This window comes from Triticum urartu, chromosome 1, assembly GCF_003073215.2.
Source record: "Triticum urartu cultivar G1812 chromosome 1, Tu2.1, whole genome shotgun sequence".
NCBI classification, from domain to species: domain Eukaryota; kingdom Viridiplantae; phylum Streptophyta; class Magnoliopsida; order Poales; family Poaceae; genus Triticum; species Triticum urartu.
The window spans coordinates 542,114,220-542,133,907 of record NC_053022.1 but is presented as its reverse complement, the minus strand read 5'-3'; the positions used below and the strand labels follow the sequence as shown (position 1 = coordinate 542,133,907).

General features: G+C 49.2%; 1 protein-coding gene across 2 annotated transcripts; it reads right to left on the bottom strand.

The window, feature by feature from the left end:
- Positions 1 to 14,191: 14,191 nt before the first annotated feature.
- On the bottom strand, positions 14,192 to 19,183 carry LOC125528150 (protein DETOXIFICATION 14-like). Of its 2 annotated transcripts, XM_048692661.1 has the most exons (7): positions 18,735 to 19,182; positions 16,340 to 16,884; positions 16,167 to 16,253; positions 16,034 to 16,090; positions 15,700 to 15,938; positions 14,710 to 14,915; positions 14,192 to 14,602 (listed from the first exon to the last, which is right to left on the bottom strand). In XM_048692661.1, exons 1-7 carry the CDS (start codon positions 18,996 to 18,998, stop codon positions 14,519 to 14,521), a joined length of 1,482 nt encoding a protein of 493 aa, XP_048548618.1. In that variant the 5' UTR covers positions 18,999 to 19,182; the 3' UTR covers positions 14,192 to 14,518. The 2 variants fall into 2 exon arrangements, 1 of the variants encoding a protein (XP_048548618.1); XR_007292333.1 differs by lacking the exon at positions 14,192 to 14,602 and having other exon boundaries at positions 14,717 to 14,915; positions 15,245 to 15,938; positions 18,735 to 19,183.
- Between the last annotated feature and the right edge of the window lie 505 nt (positions 19,184 to 19,688).

The window sequence follows — 19,688 nt, the reverse complement described above, 5'->3', positions numbered from 1 at the left end:
AGTAAAGTCAAAAAAATAGCAAAAATATTCAAAAAAAAAACTCTGTGGCAACCAAGATTCTTGGATGCATAAAATTTCTGTGGTGTTTCGACATCTGAGGAGCTCGTGTAAAAAAACTAATTTTAGCTTACAAAAAAGCCAAATTTAGTTTTTTGCTAGAGCTCCTCGGTTGTTATTTGACCACAAAATTTACACGCACCAAGCGCACCCAAGCATGTTGGTTGTCGCAAAAATTCAGATATTTTTTGAATTTGTTTGCTATTTTTCTAAATTTACTGTTCATTAGCTAAAGCTGGTCAACATGGTCAAAACCCGTTCAAGGTGCCCAAATTCTGGTTTTGGACCAAACTTATCCGATTTGAGACTTGAAGGCCAAATAATACCAGAAATCTTGAATGATCAAATCTATACTTTTAGGGAACTTGAGGGACCAAAAATATAGTTTTCTTTGCTTTTTTCTTTGAAACGAAATACAAACCCAAAAGCGACCAGTACGTTACGTAACATATGTACATTAGTATGTTACCGCGTACCATTTGTCCATTTTGCAAGCCTGAACATGTATTTAGCGTGCCATTGCCGATCTGACTACACTGTTCGTTATATATTTGTTGACACTGGGTTCAGTTTGACCCAATTATTGCATTGACACACGTGCCCCCATCATCTATATCACTATAGCCCCTTAAGGCACCTCCAACACGGACCTGTAAATCTTCTGCAACTGTCTGGACACGCGGTCCGGACAATGGAAGCTATCCAACACGATCATGTATCGGTGCGCGGCGCGATTCGAACGTTGTTTCTTCCGCAAATCGGAGACAAAAGTGAGGAAGGTTTACGGGAGTTCGGACCGATCCCAAGCCCGCTTCTGACCACCCTGACCCACCAAAAATCCCTTCCCCCTCCAGTATGTTTTCGGTCAGCACCGTTCCAGAGCGTCAGCGCCCGCATTCATTCCTGGCCAGAGCGGATGCGATCGCTCACTGGCGCTTTCATTGAAGCGGTGCGCCGGACGCGAGAGCGCCGCTCGCGTCACTTCCTGATGCAGGCAACTGTCGCGCGTTCAAAGAACACAATGGCCGCCCGTCCGTCTGTCTGCCGCCCGCATTGATGGCATGCGGTTGCCGAGGCGTCTCCTCCAGCGCCACCTGTCCGTCCCTCTGCCGCCCACAGGTGCTATATAAACCGCTACCCCGATGCCCCGGCCGTAGCCACAATCATCCCTCTCCGCACCACTCCCCACCATGGATCCCTTCGCCACCAAAGCTCTTTGGGACGGACTGACATCGGAGCGGAAAAAGGCCATGGCCGCCATTGCTGCCGACTGGCAGGCCGGCAGGCAACCGGAGGACGCCTCTGACGACGAGCCAACACCACCCTTCTCTTCCTCCATGGCACCCTCCTCATCTGCTCCACCCTCATCGGTGCACCATGACCATAGGCGGTGCTCGTGCCCATTATATGGACATGGTACAGGAGGAGCGAAAGGACTAGTTCGGGAGGCGCAGGCCGACGCCAACTACCACCACAACCTCCTCCAGGAGCATCTGCCGGCGGAGGAGCTGGTCGCGGCCGGCAGGACGGTCGCTCCTGACGCGGACCTGGCGGAGCAGGAGACGCTAATCGAGTCCTACTGCTCCGCCCACGAGATCCGCCTCACCCGCTGGCGGTACCGGTAGTGGGTGCCGGAGGTCGCGACAGCCGGCAAGGAGTGCGACGACGAGGCGGACGAGGCGTTGTTCGGCGAGACCGATGATGAAGTGGCCGTGCCCCGGCGCCACGATCACGAAGAAGCCAACACGTCTGTGGGCGCCGCCGGCAGCGAGGATACACTACTAGGGAAAAGGCTAGCAGCAGCGCGGGTTTTAGGTGTATCAGTAGCGCAGGTACCGGCGCTACTAATAAGGCGCTATGGCTAACACGTAGCAGTAGCGCGTGCTCACAAGCGCTACTGCTACACAAGTGTAGCAGCAGCGCTCCTAGTGGAAGCTCGCTACTGCTAATAGCTATAGCGTGCTTCTTCTGTACGCACTACTGCTACTACCGCGCTGCTGCTAACTTTTCTCCACTCGCTACTGCTAATTTTAGTAAAAAAATCGGCATATTTATTTTGTATTTGAACAGGCTTTATAGAGGAATCTTTAGCACATACAAATGTCATCATGATACACATACAAATGCCTGCGAGATCACAAATGTAATCATAGCATATACATACAAATAGTCTCATCATAATCATCATCCAGCACAAAGTGGTATCTTGTCATCATCTCGAAAATAGCGATACATGCAAGTATCGAATACTTGCAACTACAACGTCATCCATCTAAACAAAGGTATACGTGAGAAGAGCTATCACTATGAGTGAGAGCGGAACTATGCAGTACATGAGGTGGCGGTTACGAGTCCTCTCTCGCGCTAGCGTGAACCTCAAGTAACTAGCTTCTCCTTCTTGTCTACTTTTGAAGCCTTTATGGCTGGCGCCCGGGAACCCATTCACTTGCGCCTGACACTGATGCCACTCGTTGTACACCCTCGGAACCTTCCCTTTGTACACGACATAGCACTTCTATCTCGCCATCAAGAAACTAGGTACCTGTTAGAGATGCATGTTCATGAAGAGGATGTACAATCATATATATGCAACAAAATATACTAGAGCAACACCGAAAAAAGAAAGGGTTAGCAACTAGATGCATCATACAGTACAAAAATTAATTAACTAGGGGTACGCAGGTCATCGTACGCAAACTAACAAAGTAGCGTTACGCAAGTTCGGCAGGGACCGTGGACATCACAAAGTTTCATCGCTACAAAAGTATACAAGTTCAACCGACACATGTCATCATCATCGGCATCATAAATCACTAGAAGTTCCATCCTTCCATATCATCGAGGATGGACCCTAGCTTCTTGAACGGCGTGAGGTATAGACGTTGCATGCCTATGCGAGTTCGGACGTCAGCTCGCAATATAGGGCCGTGGTGGAACATCCCCTTCTCATCGACAACTTCTTTCATGATGATCGTCGCAATGTCGCTTTGGATGCGAAAGAAGTCATCTCTAAGTTTATAATCCGCTTCTCCATGAGATTCTAGCCACTTGTTGATATGATCATCATTTCTGCTTCTCATGCGAAGCTTTTGGTGATCCGTGTTGAACTGAATCATGAGATGGACGATGTAGAATCCATCCTTCTTGCTTGGTTTTGGGACATGGATGAAGGAGAAGTTAGTTTTATGCGCGAAACCCATCTTCTTGTTGCTTTGTTTCCTGATCTGCATGTGGCCACCTCTAATGCTGAAGCCTTGGAGAGCATCATCTAGAATATTCATTATGTGGGTGTAGTCTTTTTTCTCGTAGTCTCTGGAAGGGTCAAAATACACGGCGTGGGAGACTTGCGGATAAAGAATGATAAGGACGGCGCGCCCGTTGCTGCGGGGAAAAGACACCTCAAATTATTCCCCGTAGAGAGAGAGAAGGAATGATTGAAATGTATGAAAGGGTTGTCCGGAACTGACTTACTTTGGATGATAAGGCACGAGGACAATTTCCCGGTCCTTATTCTGTACCATGAAGTTTTGGAGGTACTCCCTAACGGTTTCACGCTCAAAGTCGCCGAGACTCAAGAAAGACTCGTGCATGTAGTAAGGATCCGCCACACAGATTTGCGAGACTTCTTCACTCTTCATGACGGAGCTCATATGTAGCGCAAAAAGGCGGACGATTGTAAAATCGAGCCGCCTTGTCAGAAACATCTCAAAGATATAGTCAAACCGCAGGAAGAACACCTCCGCAGGCCGTGTCTCGACGTAGCACTTCCCCTCAGGCACACGAGCCGCGTATGTCGGATATCCTGGATCCTTTGAGGCTAGTAGGCTTTTCTCAGACGACAACACATGGTCATGCACTCTCCTGAGATCCCCTGATAGTACCTCCAGCGGTTTCGGTGGTAGCATCGGCTCGCCCGTGAGATGGAACATGGCCGCACCTTTCATGGATACACGCTCTTCAAAATGCATCGTCTGGCTGCTATGTGCTCTGGCTTGTTTGGAGGCAGCTATCTTCCCCGATCTCTTTCTCTCCTTTTTTCTTGGGCACACCTTCTAGACCCTTCCTTAACCCCTGCCCCAATGTTCCCGGGCTAAGTACTGTATGACCCTCGCGCCCGGCTAGTTGAGCCTGTGTTGAGGCGGCATCTTCAGGCGTGTCCTGTGAGGGTTTCATGAAGAGAGACTTTTTGCAATCCCTGCTACGACCTTCCTGCCCGGGCATATCATCCATATCCTCATTAGTAAGCTGATAGCCCGATTCGTCGTATGGTTGACTCATCGATTCTATGTCACAATCATACGCGTTTGTATTGAGGAAATCCATAGGGTCGACCTCCGTCTCATCATCCATTCTCCGTTCTACAGGACAAATTACATCAACCAGTACTATTGCACCCCCTTCATCATGTCGTCCGCTGCTCTCACCCGGCACTACAGGAGCTGGTAATTGCGTAGGCGGGGTGGTGGTCTCCGCATATGCTTGTTGATGTGTGGTTATTGGTGTGCTCTCGGCCGGCTCCAAACGAATAAGATTCTTCGGCCATAGCAGCACCCAACCCTTGCAGCTTCCAATCCGCGGCGGGGTCTCGTCGTCCGCACCCACATGTTGTACTGGAGGAGGCAAATCCTCGTGCCCCGATTTCACACTGGACAAGCTAACCCTGAAGTGCCCAGCGGGGATCGGCTGGTTGTGGAACTTGGGTTGCAAGGGGTCCATTATCATCCCGTTTCCCACGTCCACCTTTTGGCCTTTGATCAAGTAGAGTATGGTGCACGGGGTTTCTTTCGCCTGCAAACACATATGTCTGTGGCGTAAAACATCCGAAAGGCAACAAAATGGAATATTATATATATATATATATATGTTGGTGCGTGTAAGTGCATCTAGTGCCACCCCTGGTTGGTTTTGGAGTATTGACGACAAACCTGGTTGAGGGACTAATGTGTTTGTGAGAATTGTAGGATAACACAGGTAGAAGTCCCTCATTGATTCGGTTTTCCTACCAGAGATGACCCCTAAAAATGTATGAAGACGTTGAAGTCAAAGGTGGTATGTGAAGACATTCACATTGAAGTCTATGACAAGAGAAGACATCGCATGAAGACTATGGAGCGCGAAGACTTAGTTGTTTCATCGTTCTTTTTCTTCTTTGTTGAGTCATAGGAACCACCGTACTGTGTTAAGTGGGGTCCTAGTGAACCAGTCAGAATGACTGAAGTGATACTTAACCAAATCCTATGTCCTTGAGTGAAGACTATGAGAGCAAATCTTGTCCACAGTTGGATAAGTCAGCTTTGCTTGTAGCCCAAGTAAAGTTGTCGTGTGTGTTTGAAATCTGACCGTTGAAACACGTGTCAGTTCCTTAGTGACCAAGGGTCATTTCGGACAAATCAGGCCGGGTTGCCTAGTGGCTATAAATAGCCCACCCCCTACAACCATAAACGGTTGGCTGCTCAGAGTTAGTGCACGGCTTTTGTCGTTTGAGAGCAACCCACCTCGAAGCCTTTGAGAGAGAATTCCTTGCAAGGATAAAGCCCTAAACACCCAGAGCCAAAGAGTGTTAGGCATCACTTAAGTCTTCCTGTCTATGTGATCTGAAGACTTATTACACTTGAGGACTGTGAATCCTCCAGCCGGTTAGGCGTCGCGTTCTGAGCATCCAAGAGTCATTGTGGATCGCTGGTGAACGAAGTCTGTGAAGGTTTGGAAGTCTACCTTGAAGACTTACCAGAGTGATTGGGCGAGGACTGGGTGTCCTTAGCTCAAGGGGAATAAGGTGAACACGAGGTCTTCTGAGTTGAATCTCAGCCTCCCTAACCAGACGTACAGTTGTCACAGCAACTTGAACTGGTCCAGCAAATCATTGTCTTCAACGAGTCACTGGTTTCATCCTTCCCTTCCCTTTACTTACTGTTGGTCCTTGTGAAGTCATTGTATGATAGCTTTATCTTTTGTCTTCATTGAGTGACTGCTTGTTCTGATTGGCTTCACAATATCTTCCTACCTGATCTTTACTGCCTAGCTGCTATTAGTCATTGTGCTTTCACTCTATTGAATACTTGACTATGGTTTGCCTAGTGTAGTCTACATTCCATTGCATGGTAATAGGTTTATTTCTATCGTTTGTCTTCGAAACTTCCATGTTTTGAAGACTTTCATAAAAATCGCCTATTCACCCCCCTCTAGTCGACAACTAGCACTTTCAGTGCGACATGTAATTTACCGTGATGGCGTCGAGCTCAGCCAAAGACGAAGGCCCACCGAGCGCACCAGAGACTGAGGACGGGCTGCTATGAGCGGGAGCGGCTGCGAGAGGAGGCCCGGTTGCGTGGGCAAGTGATGGTGCAATGGTGTTGTTGTTCATGGAGTTTCTCCCAACGAAACTGGGCAACGGGAAATCATGTACCGTCTTGTCTGGATTTTCCTTCGTCCAGTTGATGATAACTGGAACCAAGTTAGTAGCGAAATCATTTCTGCAGGCAGTTACAGCTGCATTGACTGCCTGCTATAGCAACTCATATTTGTCCTCAGCTGCTTTTTTCGCGTCCTCGGCTGCTTTTTTCTCGATCGCAAGCTTCACCTTCGCGTCGATGTTCGCCTGACTAAACGTCTTTTTCTGCTTCTTGGCCTCCGAGCCCTCGTTGTAAAACACCTTCCACGTGGCGCCGTCTCCAGCGCCGTGCACACGACCATATTGCGGCCGCTGGCCCAAAGGGAGTCCCTTAAGTTCATTCAAGGCCCGGTTGAGAGGGGTGTCCCACTTGGGCCTCATCGGAGAAGTAGGGCTTTCGGCTGCAAGCTGGTGTTGCTTCTCCAGTAGTCTAATCAATTTCCTCGTGATCTGGTCCATGTAAAAAACCTTTTTCTCCTTGTCCCACTTGTAGCGGGCCCTGATGAAGTCACGCTCCAAGGGGTTGGTGAACTTCGCAAAGGGGTCTGGGAGACCCGGGCTTCACGTTTCGCGTCCTCCTTATCCCATATGGGCCTTTTACCAAGGTAGCCACGGCTTCCGAGGCGATGCTTCCCCGTGTTCCTTTGCTGAAGGCTCTTGAATTTCGCAGCCTTAGCCTTGGCGTCCTCGGTAGCGCAAGTGTCCTTCAACTTTTCGAACTCCTCTTCCGTAAGTGTCGGATTTTTCTCTAGAATCTTGGACAGGGGTTCCTCAGCCTCAATAGCTCGTTTCACCCTCCCTTTCCAGGAGGCCAAATCATTGCTGAACATGCCCATGGCGTGATTGTTAATCTTTTTCATCTTCAGATCATCCCACGGTTGTTCTATGTTATCATCCCGGTCGGGGAACTTGAATCTCTTGTGCAACTTCGTTAGGAGCAACTGCGTCAAATGTTCTTTACTCCTTAAGTCATCGTCGTTGATGCTCGCGCATTCCCGTAGGATGCATCCTACTTGGTTCCCATAGCACTTGCGAGGTTCTTCCGGCTCTAACGACTCAAACTTGCCAGGTGCCATCTTTGTGATCACAAGTCGTCCAATCCCTAGTTTGTTAGGTTTTCGTATCCTCTGCTTCTTATGCTTCCTCCTTTCGGTAGCGGCATCGGCGCCGGTACCTTCCCCGCCGGTATCTTCCCTGCTAGTACCTTCCCCACCGGTCTCGGCGCCACCATCGGTGCCGGCGCCATTGGTGTCGATGTCGGCGTCAGTACCATCATCGAGGCGGACCTGCAAACCTTGCTTAGCAGTCAAAAAGTCGAGGTAGTCTTGTTCACCCTGATAATCCATCTCGTATGCATCTTGGTCAGAAGGCCCAGTTTCTTCATTGTTCGACATGTTTCCTATGATTAAGTGTCCTCATTTATTTCTAAAAGTATGAATAAATGAGAAATGACATAAAAAAGAAATCTATGTGCCAGCACTCGATATGCCAACTATGTAGCACAAATCATGCCTTTATTCACGGAAAATTTCGGCATGACCTTTGCTAAAAAATGGACATATCGAGCGCCTGAAATTCACCGGAACGGAAATGAATCAACATTCCAGCGTAACATAGGCCACTCGGATCATTTACCAAAACATGACATGTCCAAAACATGACATATCCACATATCACATGTCCAGTTCAAATTTGCATATAAATTCAGCTAATTTTGAAACCTATCTAAATTCATTACTAAATAGATAACCTAATTAACATAACTAAAACCTAAGTAAATTAACCGAAGAACCCTAGCTAGCAGAGAGAGAGGGGGTGGTTTACAGAGGGTGCAGGGGCGAGGAGGCAGGCCCAACGAAGGCTGAGGTTGGGAGGGGAGGAAGCAGAGGAGGGAGGCGAGGGCCGATGGGTCAGGGGCGAGCGCGCCGGGGTCGGGGGCGAGCGCGCCAGGGTCAGGGGCGAGCGCCTGGGTCAGGGGCGAGCGCCTGGGTCGGGGGCGAGCGCCTGGGTCGAGGGCGAGCGCCTGGGTCGGGGGCGAGCACCGGCGCCGGGGGCGAGCGCCGGGGCCGGGTCGGGCGCGGCGGTGCGACGGGGGGAAGAGAGTGGGAATTTGGAGAAAAAGAGGTGGGATGAAGCAGGGAGAGTGAGAATTTTGGGTTAAGTGGACGTAGCAGTAGCGCGTTTAGACAAAACGCGCTACTACTATTAAAGGCAGCTATAGCGGTTTTATACAGAAACCGATACTGCTACCTTGACTAGCTGTAGCTCTTTTTCAGTAAAGCGCTACTGCTATAACCAGTTTCCCTTTTTCTTTTCCTTTATTTTTCTCACTTTTTTTCCGAGAGCAGTGAACAAAGGGAAGGCGATATATATTGCATCATTTGACGGTTAAATATGTATGCAAAATAGGAACATATATATTACATCATTGGACCCATGCATAATAATGCCTAAGTGTGTATACAAAATATGAACATATATATATATATATATATATATATATATATATATTACATCATTTGACCGATTCCTCAGCGCTGACGTTTTCGTTTTTGAGTCAGCTTCTTTCCCTTCTTGTTTGTCAAAGAATAATTGAGCCCCTCATTGTGAATTTGCCTTTTTCATGGAGTACGATTTTTCTTAGGTAATGTAGTATTGATTCTTCTTTTGACGTATACTTCATCATCATCGTCATTTTCCCTTATTGGGTTGTCGTACTGATCATAGTCTTCCTCGTTGGCGACTCCATCCATTCCAATGATGTTCCTTTTGCCTCTCCTCACGACAACATGACTGGGATTGCATGGGTCGGTTATGAAGAAGTATTGTGTCACGTGCTTATGAGCGTAGCAGCAGCGCGCTTTCCTATCACGTCGCGCTACTGGTAAACTTAGGTCGTTGTGTACTGTCGGTGGATTTTTGTAGCAGCGCGGTTTAAACATCACGCGCTACTGCTAAATTTGCACTAGTAGCGCGCTTTCCGTAACCGCGCTGCTACTAATTAGCAACAGCGCCTCTTTTTATGCCGCGCTGCTGCTAAGATTCTGTGTATAAGGTTTTCCCTAGTAGTGATAAGTAGTGCACGGTTGGACGCCGCCGCTCGTGTCCCAGGAAGGCCACCGCTCCTCGCCTCCCGTCAACGCCAAGCTTGGTGGGCTGAGCATCTTCGGCCGATTAGTCGCTTGGCGACGACGTGGATGTGGATAGCTTCATTTCCTCGGCCTCCGGAGGCGGAGGCAACAGAGACAGAGTTGGAAAGCGCCGAGGCTGAGCTGGAAAAGACGAAGCTTTTGTTCTCTTGGTTCATGGCCGGACACGGAGAGCGGACGCCGGTGATTATTTAGATTAGGTATTAATTATACTTCAGAGCCTGCCTAGCACCCCTTTGATGTAGTTATAATGAAATGCGGTATGTTTATATGAAATCCGGCCGTATTTATATAAAATTCAGACTTGTTTGAACAAATTTCTTACGATTGGTTTGAGTTGTTGTGAAAATATATACGGTTACAATGGGATGCCTGCCTTTCGCATCCGTGTCCGCGGACTGATCCACCTGTCCACAGACGAATGCGGGAGAAAATTTACGGATTACTGTTGGGGACGCTCTAAGGAAAGAAATAAAAACCAATCTTATTTTAAAAAAAGAAATAAAAACCAATCTGATATGAGCAACCGAGATGATTTCTTTAACGAAATGAGGGGCTCATTGTTGAATGGGAATCCGTTCTGAACACGTGCGAAGTTCATTAATCAAAAGTCCAAAGTCTCAATAAATAAAACATGTATGGTGTCGTGGTGGCCCTCCCGCTCGCCCTGTTCATCCCGCGCCGCCCTTACGCTCAGAGCATCTTCAGCCACGTTCCAAACAAGGTCTTTCAGGCGATTTTTCAGCCGCCGGCACTAAAAAATCGACTCAATCACGTCCTCAAGGGCGCAATTTTCGCCGGCTCGGATCGAAATTGGCGCCGACGGAGCCAACCCGAGCCAGGCGCGCTGGGGGCGTTTGGGGACGCCGGGGGAATCGTTTTTGGCGCGAGAGAGCCGTTGGTCCTCCTTGCCAGCGACTCGTTTCGCTTCTCGCCGCTTCGTCGTCCTCATCGCCTCGTTTCCCGCGGTGAATCAATGTCAAAACTGCCGCGCACTGCCGCGTCGGTCAGCCTCCGTCATTGATGCCTCACGGGCGGCGCAGTGAAGGCGTGACGACGCGCGTCCCCGCGCATGCCACGCATAGACGAGGCCGCCACGCGTGCTCGCGCCGCCTCCGCCTATATAAACCGACCCCAGCGCGCCGGTGACACGCACAGAGTCTCCACCGCCGACGCACCCTATCTCCCCTTCATCCCTCTCCCCTCGCCGTCCCAGTTCGTAAAAATGGACGAACGATTCCCAAGCAACGGCGCGGCGGCGTACGGCTTCGGCCGCCGCCACCTTCACAAAAACAAAGCTCGGCTCCTCTTCGAGGCCGAGTACCCGGTCCCGCCGGACATGCGGGTGCCCGGGGCGTGGAGAATCAGCGCCGATGGGGTCCCGGTGCCACCACCGCCCACCGAGGCGGTGCGTCGTGCGGAGATCGCTCGTATTCGCGCCTCTCTGCCGCGAGCGGCGAGGGAAGGGCCGCGCTACGTCCCTGACAGCCCGCACTGGGAGCCCTACTTCCGCCGTCGTCACGCCGAGCAGCTCGAGGCCACCAACGGTGTCGTGCCCTCCAGCAGGCTCAACTCCCAGGGGCGCCGCCGATGGTGGGGCGTGCCCGGCCGCACGCTGGAGGCCGTCCTCAAGTATATCGAGGGCGGCAACACGCCGAGGCTGGAGTACCCCTCCCCGCCGTCCTTCTCTCGCCGTCGTGGGAGCTCGTGGATGCCGAGGTGCATGGACCCCGGGGCGTCCTCCTCCTCGTCCGGTCGGTCGACCGGCTCTCCCTGCCTCCGCCCCGTCAAGCCGGAGCCCCAGGAGCCCCAGGACACGCCTGTCATCAGCCGGCGTACCCGCAGCTCCGGTATCCGCATCGCCGACTCCACCCCCGCTTTCGGGCGCCTCGTCCTCGTCGCGCCCAAGCCGGAGCCCAGTCTCCCCCCGGAGTACGAGAAGATAGCCCGGCGCGGCTTCTCCGACGCGGACGCCCTCCGGTGGGCGCGCGACGACTACCTTCGGACGGAGATGAACCGGCAGACCCGGGCCCTGGAGGAGATCGCCGCCCGCAAGCGTGGGCGCGAGGACGAGCACGGCGTCGTGATCCTCGACAGCGACTACGACGAGGACGCCACCGGACCGTCCAACCCACCGCGCCAACCGGGAGAGGGTTGCAGCAGGGGCGGCGGGCATGACGGAGGCGGCGACGACGACGACGATGACGACGACGACGACGGCGGCGGCGACTACACGCGGTTCTACAGCCTCCTCGGCATGTAGAACTGCAAGGGCGGCGGCCGGCGAGGAGCGGCGAGGCGAGCGAGACGGCGGGCGGGCGTAGTAGTGTGTTTTTTTTTGTAAAATACTTTAAATATGTATAAGCGGCGTGTTTGTGCCGTGTTTGATCGAATTTGGTTTGAAGTCGCCAAAATATGCATGAACTCGTCGTGTTTGCGCCGTTTAAAAAAATCCGGTGAGCGCCGTGACTGGGTGGCATTACACCCTCAGTGCGTGTTTTGCACAAGTACGCCTCCAGGAGGTGATTTTTAGCGCCTTAGGTAACTCGGGCGGCAGCCAAACCCAGCCGCCAGGCCCTCCGCCGTAGCTCTCTCCATCCCCTCCACCGCCATTAGAGGAGGCCGCCGGATTAAGCCCAGACGGCTGACGGCGGTGGCGAAGAAGCTCCTCTCTCTCGCGACGCAGAATGTGCGGGTCATCTTGACAAGCGGGAGCGCGTGCCCCGGATCTGGGTCTCCGAGACACGTCGGGTTTCCTGGCGGCAGGCCATCCATCGGCCCCTTCCATTTTTACCGAGCAACGCAGTGGCATGCGACGCTCGCTTCAGCCCGCGCAAACACCCACGACGTGTCGAGCAGGCGCTGCCCAGCCTGAGTTGCACGGTAAGCAATTCTGTTCCTGTTTCTCTAGAGTCTTGGCCAGCATACCGATGAGACGTGTCGAGCAGTTTCCGCGGTCTAGAGTCCGGTGCGGCGGCATGTGATGTCGTCTCATGCCAGCGATGCTGCAGGGGCACAGGAAAGCACATGCCAGCGACGTTGCAGCCTTGCAGGGGCACATGAAAGCACGGGGGTGTTGCACCCGGGCTGCGCGTAAAAGGCTAGCTAGCTCGTTTTAGCTCCCTACTGCCTTGTTCACTGCTGATGCCATTGCCAGCCACCGCCCACCCATAGCCCAGTCTTTCTAAAAAAAAAAAAAAAAACAGAGGCCGGTCCATTCCTAGTCCACGTAAAAATAACAACAATGCTAGCTGGTGGTTCAACATCTCCACAAAATCATGTATTCTCTCCATTCGTGAATAAGTGTACATCTAAGTTTTGTCCTAAATCAAAGTTTTAAAATTTTGGTCAACTTTATGGAAAAGAGTAGTAGCATATATGACATCAAATTGGTACATTATGAAACTACATTTCGAAAAGAATCTAGTGATACAAATTTTAGTGCCATAAATGCTATTACTTTTCTCTATAAAGTTAGTCAAAATTTTAAAACTTTAACTTAAGACAAAACCTAGATGTACTCTTATTCGCGAACGGAGGGAGTATTTACATTGCGTATTACGTGACAGCTCAGCGGCTAGGTTTTTCTTTTACCCGATCGAATGCATTCTTTTTCTTTTCTTGTGAGATTTTTTTTTGATCTATTCATGTTTAATCATGGCAGTACAACGAACACCAGAAATAATAAAAAAAATATCCAGATTCGTAAACCACCTAACGACGACTACAAGCACTGAAGCGAGCCGAAGGTGCACCGCCGTCATCGCCCTTCCCCGTGCCGGAGCCGGACAAAAAGCCGGTTGTCGTAGATAGTTGAAAAATCGTCGTGCTAAGCCTCATACGACAAATGCACCAGAACAGCAACCGCCGCTGATGAAGTGGAGCGTGGATGGGAAGAATCCAATCTAAAAACACACGAATGTAGACGAACGACAACCAAATCCAAGCTTATTTTTTGTCTCCATCGTGTAGTGGTGTAAACTACTTTGCCCGGTAGTTAGTTAGAGCTTGGTTAATGCTGCCCGCCCCTAGGAGCGACGTGCGGTGCGGTTCGTCTAAAGTGGCCAAGCTCCACACTTGTGTCCAACAAGTCGGCTAAAACAGAGAACGGGAGCAGCTACGGAGCTATGCAGGCGCAAACATTCTCGTGTTTTCAGGAGTGAGCACCATTCAGGTGGCTGGGTAGGAACAGGGTGTAGGATAGTGTCTACTTTTTTGTCTCTGTAGCTCTCTGTTTCAAGAGTTAGTTTTGTCTTTGGTTTGTGGGGCACTTTTGCCGCCTCTATCTGTACCATGTAACTCTATATCTCCTCCCATCTATAATGCAAAGGCAGAGCTCATGCTGTTCTTTCAAAAAAAAAAAAAAGGTCGGCAGACCAATAATGCTCTCTCACGCATCTACCCAAGAAAGTGTTTAAATCACTGAGTAGTGATCTAAATGCTCTTATATTTCTTTACGAAGGGAGTAATTTGCAAGTCATAAATCCCAAATATGCAAACAGAACCTTGCGGAGATAAACACAGCCGTCCATATACTTTCAATTCTGAATTGAATTCGGAATCTAAAAAAAAAGACATATCCTAAGGATGTCTATGGCAAAGTCGTCACTTTTTATTTATTTTTAAAGAGGTTGGTACTCTGCTTCAGGATCCGTTAGCAACATCTTTTCAGAAGATGGCTACCGAAACTACGCCCGTGTTACTTTCTCCATTGAATATCTGCTATCATTCTTCCCGACCTCAACAAAATTGCAACATTACAACTACGGGCACCAGTTAGTTCTTGATTTCCTCGGTTCTTCAGCAAACTCGCCTCTCTATACACTCACATCTCTGAGACTGTCATCTACAGCCACAAGATTAAGCTGCCGTGTCGTCTGCTTCAAGTTCGGGTCAAGGGATTGAGCAACCCGCGACAAAATTAGGCAGCGCCCGTTACATCAGACATCAAAGGCTCCTTCTCTGCCAGGGTTCCGCCGAAAACGCTCTCCCTCGCATTGTCAGACTGCAAAAGCATCAAACAGCTCAGTGGCATATAAATCAGGCTTTGTCTTTCATGTACGATCAACACTGGCATGGAGAAACTGCAAAGTTTGAGATGAAAGAGCGAACCATCTTTTGCCAGTTGCTGAAGAACACTATGCCGGACAGAAGTAGGAATTGCATTATGGAGCCGCAGGAAATGCCCATCCAAAGCCCTTTCCCTCCCATCTTCAGAACAAACCCAAGAAGGAGGGACATCGGAATCCCAAACAGATAGAACGAACCGAGGTTCACATAGGCGCCCAGGTGCTGCGACCCACACCCTCGAGCAATACCTAAATGATTAACACACAATGTGTGTTAGCACTTAGCACTAGACATGAATGCATCTGGTGCTAAAACTATGTAGAAAGAACAGAAAGAGCGGATTCTTCTCTATTGGAGTTTAGCGATATGATGTCAGTATACATGAGGATCTTGCCTGTGTCTAAATTAAGCTTATGTTGGAAATGCCAGGCAAGAGCATATGTTTGAGCAAGTATAGTTCATAATTTTTGCCTGTCCAGAACTGTCAACAAGCATGAATTTGCACATCTAGTGAAACAGACCTGTGAAGGAAACAACAGTTCCACTAGCTAGAAGAAAGGTGCAAGTGATTGCATACTTAGTGAGGTGGCGCCCACTTAAGGTTACATCCCAGCCAGATGTGTGTGGACGTAAACACCGCCATCCATGTTCACGTAAGAGCACATGTTTGAAAGAACAAACAAGTAACTCCCCAAGTAACAATGTCGGCTTCCACAACACAAAATAGCATTAGTATAGCGAAACATTAACAAATCTAATAAGTGGCACGTTACCTGGTAATGTCTTTGCGAAATCGGCATGACTCACAGATAATAGTTTCACTTGCTACCTAGCAAGGCTTATTACCAAACTGGATAAAAGCTACATACTGAATTATCGAAATCAAACTACAGGGTGAAGATATATATATCACAGTATGGTGTCATGGCTGGAAACAAGTATAGCTTATGGCTGCCGAAATCATTATAACATCACACTCTTTTGAAGGGACGGTAAAATTGACAGATCAATTGGTAGTTAGAAAGTTTTAACCTGAGAGAACTCCTTGTAGGCTATCAGCAGCAACTGAGATGCAGATGAAGGGAACCATTGCATTGACATAATCAACAACCTCCTTATCACTGCTGTATGCATAGCCCAAGATGTGCTGGGATGCTAACAGTGCCCCAGTGATGACAACTGCCTCAGTCACAGCAATACACATGACAACGCGGACAGCCAGTCGAGCACCTTCAGGATTCCCGGCACCTAATTCATTTGATACCCGAGTGCTGCCCATTGAATAAAAATACAGAATTCCGTCATCAAATGATAATTCCATCCAGAAAAGAAGTAATATCTAGAAGTATCTTAAGCTTCTACTTACCTTCCAGCAGCACCAATCCCGTATGCTATAGTATACATCAGTGTGATTGTTGTCATGCTGCACAAAAAGACGCATGTGAATATGATGCAAATATTACCATCAGTGCATATTACCTTACATGGGAAATTCTTACCATGTAGACAGAACTGAAGTTTGCAGCTCTGGATTGGGTAGAAGTCCAGACAGAAGAATAATGACCTCAAATGACCACCATTCAAAACTGGAAGATTCACACGGAAACTCGTTAGCTCAACAGGGAAAAGTAACGTGACACGTGGCCATTCTGAATCACACTGCTGTGCTTACCATAACATTAGTGCAGACGGCAGAGCTAGGCGCATGAACACACCCACTCCACTGAAAGCATCGAGTGTAGGACGCGAGAATGTCTCCTTACAAGAGTTTGAGCATCCGATGTACGCGACAAGCATGAACACGTTCAACCAGTATGATACGCTTATCGCCAAAGCGGCTCCAATGTACCCAAGGCTGGTCTTGAACACTAATAACCAGCAAACAGGAATGTGCAAGAGCAACGTCGCAATGGAGGACCAAAGCATAGGGATTATCAGACTCTGAGACTGTAAGAACTTTGTTAAGGGCTGGCTGACAGCGTATGCAAAGAGGGCCGGAATCAACCACATTATGTATCTTCCGGCTTCATGCGAGATCATGGGGTCCTGGCCTATGAGGGTCAGGAGTTTTCCCATGAATACCCAGAGAAGTGAGATTGGAATGCTGACAGCCGTCAGGGTGACCATAGCTCTGTAGGTTTGCACTCCCAATCTGCCGTACTGTTCGGCCCCGTAAGCTTGACCACACAGAGTTTCTAAGCCGTTTGACATTCCAATCTGTTATACAAAGCAGAGTATTCAGATTACTGGTGTAAAAAATGTGCAACTCAAAGAAAACAGTTTTGCTAACACTGTTCAGAATATTAAATAATGATGTGCGGTAATAGCGTATAGTCTTGAGCCCTTAAGCCCACACATGGCCAGACTGGTGCATCAAAATAACAAAGTGTTCTTGAACTTTGAACACGCCAGATAACAAAGTTACTCTTGAAAGTTTCACGGAACAACATAGTTAGTCCCATTCCTGCATTCAACCATTCGGTGGAGCTTTGTCCCAGTTAGTGGGGAAAAAATGAGAAAAGACTAAACCCCTCCTAATTCCTTCTTAATGATGGCTACTACTTGTAACGACAATATGCCTTTTCTTTAATATGTGAGGTTTGAATAATTTGACCGATCGCACCATGGCGTGGTAATAAACAGCCGATGTCCAGCGGCAGAACGCACACAAGTTTGTTATTTTTTTGAAACGGAACACAAGTTTGTTATGATACATATCTTTTTAATAAGTTTAATAAGGTATATAAACGAAAGAATGCAGTACTTGCCTAGAAAAAAAGAGAGAATAATTTGCTGCTAGTGAGGTCACTATACACTTTACAGTAAGGTGTTGGTGTTCAACTCGAGATTGGCCACCTAGGCCCGTACACCGAATGAGCACGGCACCACAAAACCCCAAACTAAACCTACGCTGGACTCGTTCACAGAGTTTCTAAACCGCCTGCCTTTCCAATCTGTCATGCAAAGCAGAGCATTCAGATTACTGGGGTCAATATGTGCAGTTTTAAAGAAAACAGTTATATTTAAACTGTTCAGAATATTAAACAAAGATGTAGAGTAACAGCCCACGCCCGTTGTAAGATTGTTGCATCAAAATAACAACGTGTTCTTGAAGTTTGACCACGCCAAGTGACAAAGTTCACTTGAAAGCTTGACGGAACATGGGTGGTTCCATTCCTGCATTAACCCTCTTCAGTGGAGCGATATCCCAGTTATTGAAACAGGGACAAAATACTAAACCCCTACTGACTGATTCCATTTAAATGACATTATAGGATTATATGCTTGAGAGACTTAACTATGGCTTAAACTTGCACTTTTCCGGTTTCCAGCACACCTCTTTTACCAAACAGGTTAAGGCAGACTGAACACATGTAAGCTTTGCATAATTTAATTGATCGCGCCATGCCGTGGTAAACTTGTACTAATACACTGATGCTAGCAGTAGCAGCCAATGTTCAGCGGCAGAACGCACACAAGTTTGTTATGATATACTCCTTCCGTTTCTAAATATAACACTTTTTTTTTAGAGATTTCAACATGGATTACGTACGGAGCAAAATTTTAGAGTGTAGATTCACTCATTTTGCTCCGTATGTAGTCCATATTGGAATCTCTAAAAAGACTTATACTCCCCCGTCCCAAAATAAGCGACTCGGTAAAAGTTAGTATAAAATTGAGTCATTTATTTTGGGACGGAGGGAGTATTGCTTTTAAGGCTAGAACACAATAATTGACTGGAAAAAAAGGAGAGAATCCTATTTTGTTGCTAGCGAGGTCACTTTACACTTTACAGCAAGGTGCTCGTGTTCAACTCGAGATTGACCACCTGGGCTCATACACTGAATGACTGAATGCGCACCGCACCTCAAACCCCCCAAACTGAATCTGAGGCCGACTCGTACCGATTGCTTCTAGCAAGATCGTGCAATAGCAACAGTGAATCACTTGTTGGTTATTAAGCCGGCAAATCAAGTTTGCAACAGGGCAATGCGGCGATCAATTTAAGCCGGAACCAAGGCGTGTGTTAGAGAGAGAGAGAGAGGTGGGTGTGAGGGGTGACGTACGAGGAGGCTGAATCCGGAGACGGAGGCGAGGGAGGTGGCGATGGCGGAGGCGGAGAGCGCCAGCACGCCCCCGGGGAGGTGGCCGACCATCATGTTGGAGGCCACCTGCACGGTGTACTGCGCCACGCTCACGGCCGCCATCGGCAGCGCCACGTGCGCGACCTTCCTGGCCTCCGCCGCCGCCGCCCCGCAGCGCCACCCGCCGCTCTTGGCCGCCGCCGCCGCCTCTTGGTGCCGGGGCAGAAGCGGCGCTCTGTCCTCCATGGCGGGCGTCGTCGCGCTTCTCCGTCCGTGCCTCGGTCGGCGATTGCGGGCGTGGTCTGGCGGTGGCGGTGGACGACGCGGCGGCCGGGCGGGGGGGTTTAATGGGGGAGGACTCTGTCACGCTCGCTATCAGCGGCGCGGCGGCGGGTGGGGACTGGATTCTCTTTCTCTCTGGGGAATATCGTTATCGCGGGTCGACAGACGTCCATATATGGTCCCTCTCTATCGGGGGGTCCCACCCCCACCCCCGCCCCCGCGTCCAGCGCCTTGCCTTTTCTGGTCTTGCTTTTCTTGCCCGCTTTCGAACGCCAAATGATTTGGAAAATGGGTGCATGTTCAAGTGCCCTGGTGAATAAAAAACAATCCTGCCCATCCTCCCAGACAGGTTTGCCTGGTGGCTCATCGTCGCATGAGAGCATCTACAGTCCAATTTGGCAGATCTGACCCCTCAAATTGCCGACCGATACTGATCGGTCAAGTCTCAAATTTATCTTCTCATAATCGGACATCTCAATTATTATATCTCAAATTTATGCAACTACGTCGCTGCATTATATACATCGTTCCGGCTACTACATCACTAGCATGCCATCGGATTACCAAAATCTGGCATGTTTGACTATAGTGAAGAAGATCATCCACGGCTGCCCTTGCCTTTCCTGACGCCCTTGCCATCCTTGTTGCGGAAGT

Coding starts and splice junctions, on each gene's coding strand:
- LOC125528150 (XM_048692661.1), bottom strand. CDS start 18,998: ATGGAGGACAGAGCGCCGCTTCTGCCCCGGCACCAAGAGGCGGCGGCG. Junction 16,254..16,339: donor CCGTCTGCACTAATGTTATG/GTAAGCACAGCA, acceptor TGAATCTTCCAG/TTTTGAATGGTGGTCATTTG. Junction 15,939..16,033: donor GGGATTGGTGCTGCTGGAAG/GTAAGTAGAAGC, acceptor TTCAATGGGCAG/CACTCGGGTATCAAATGAAT.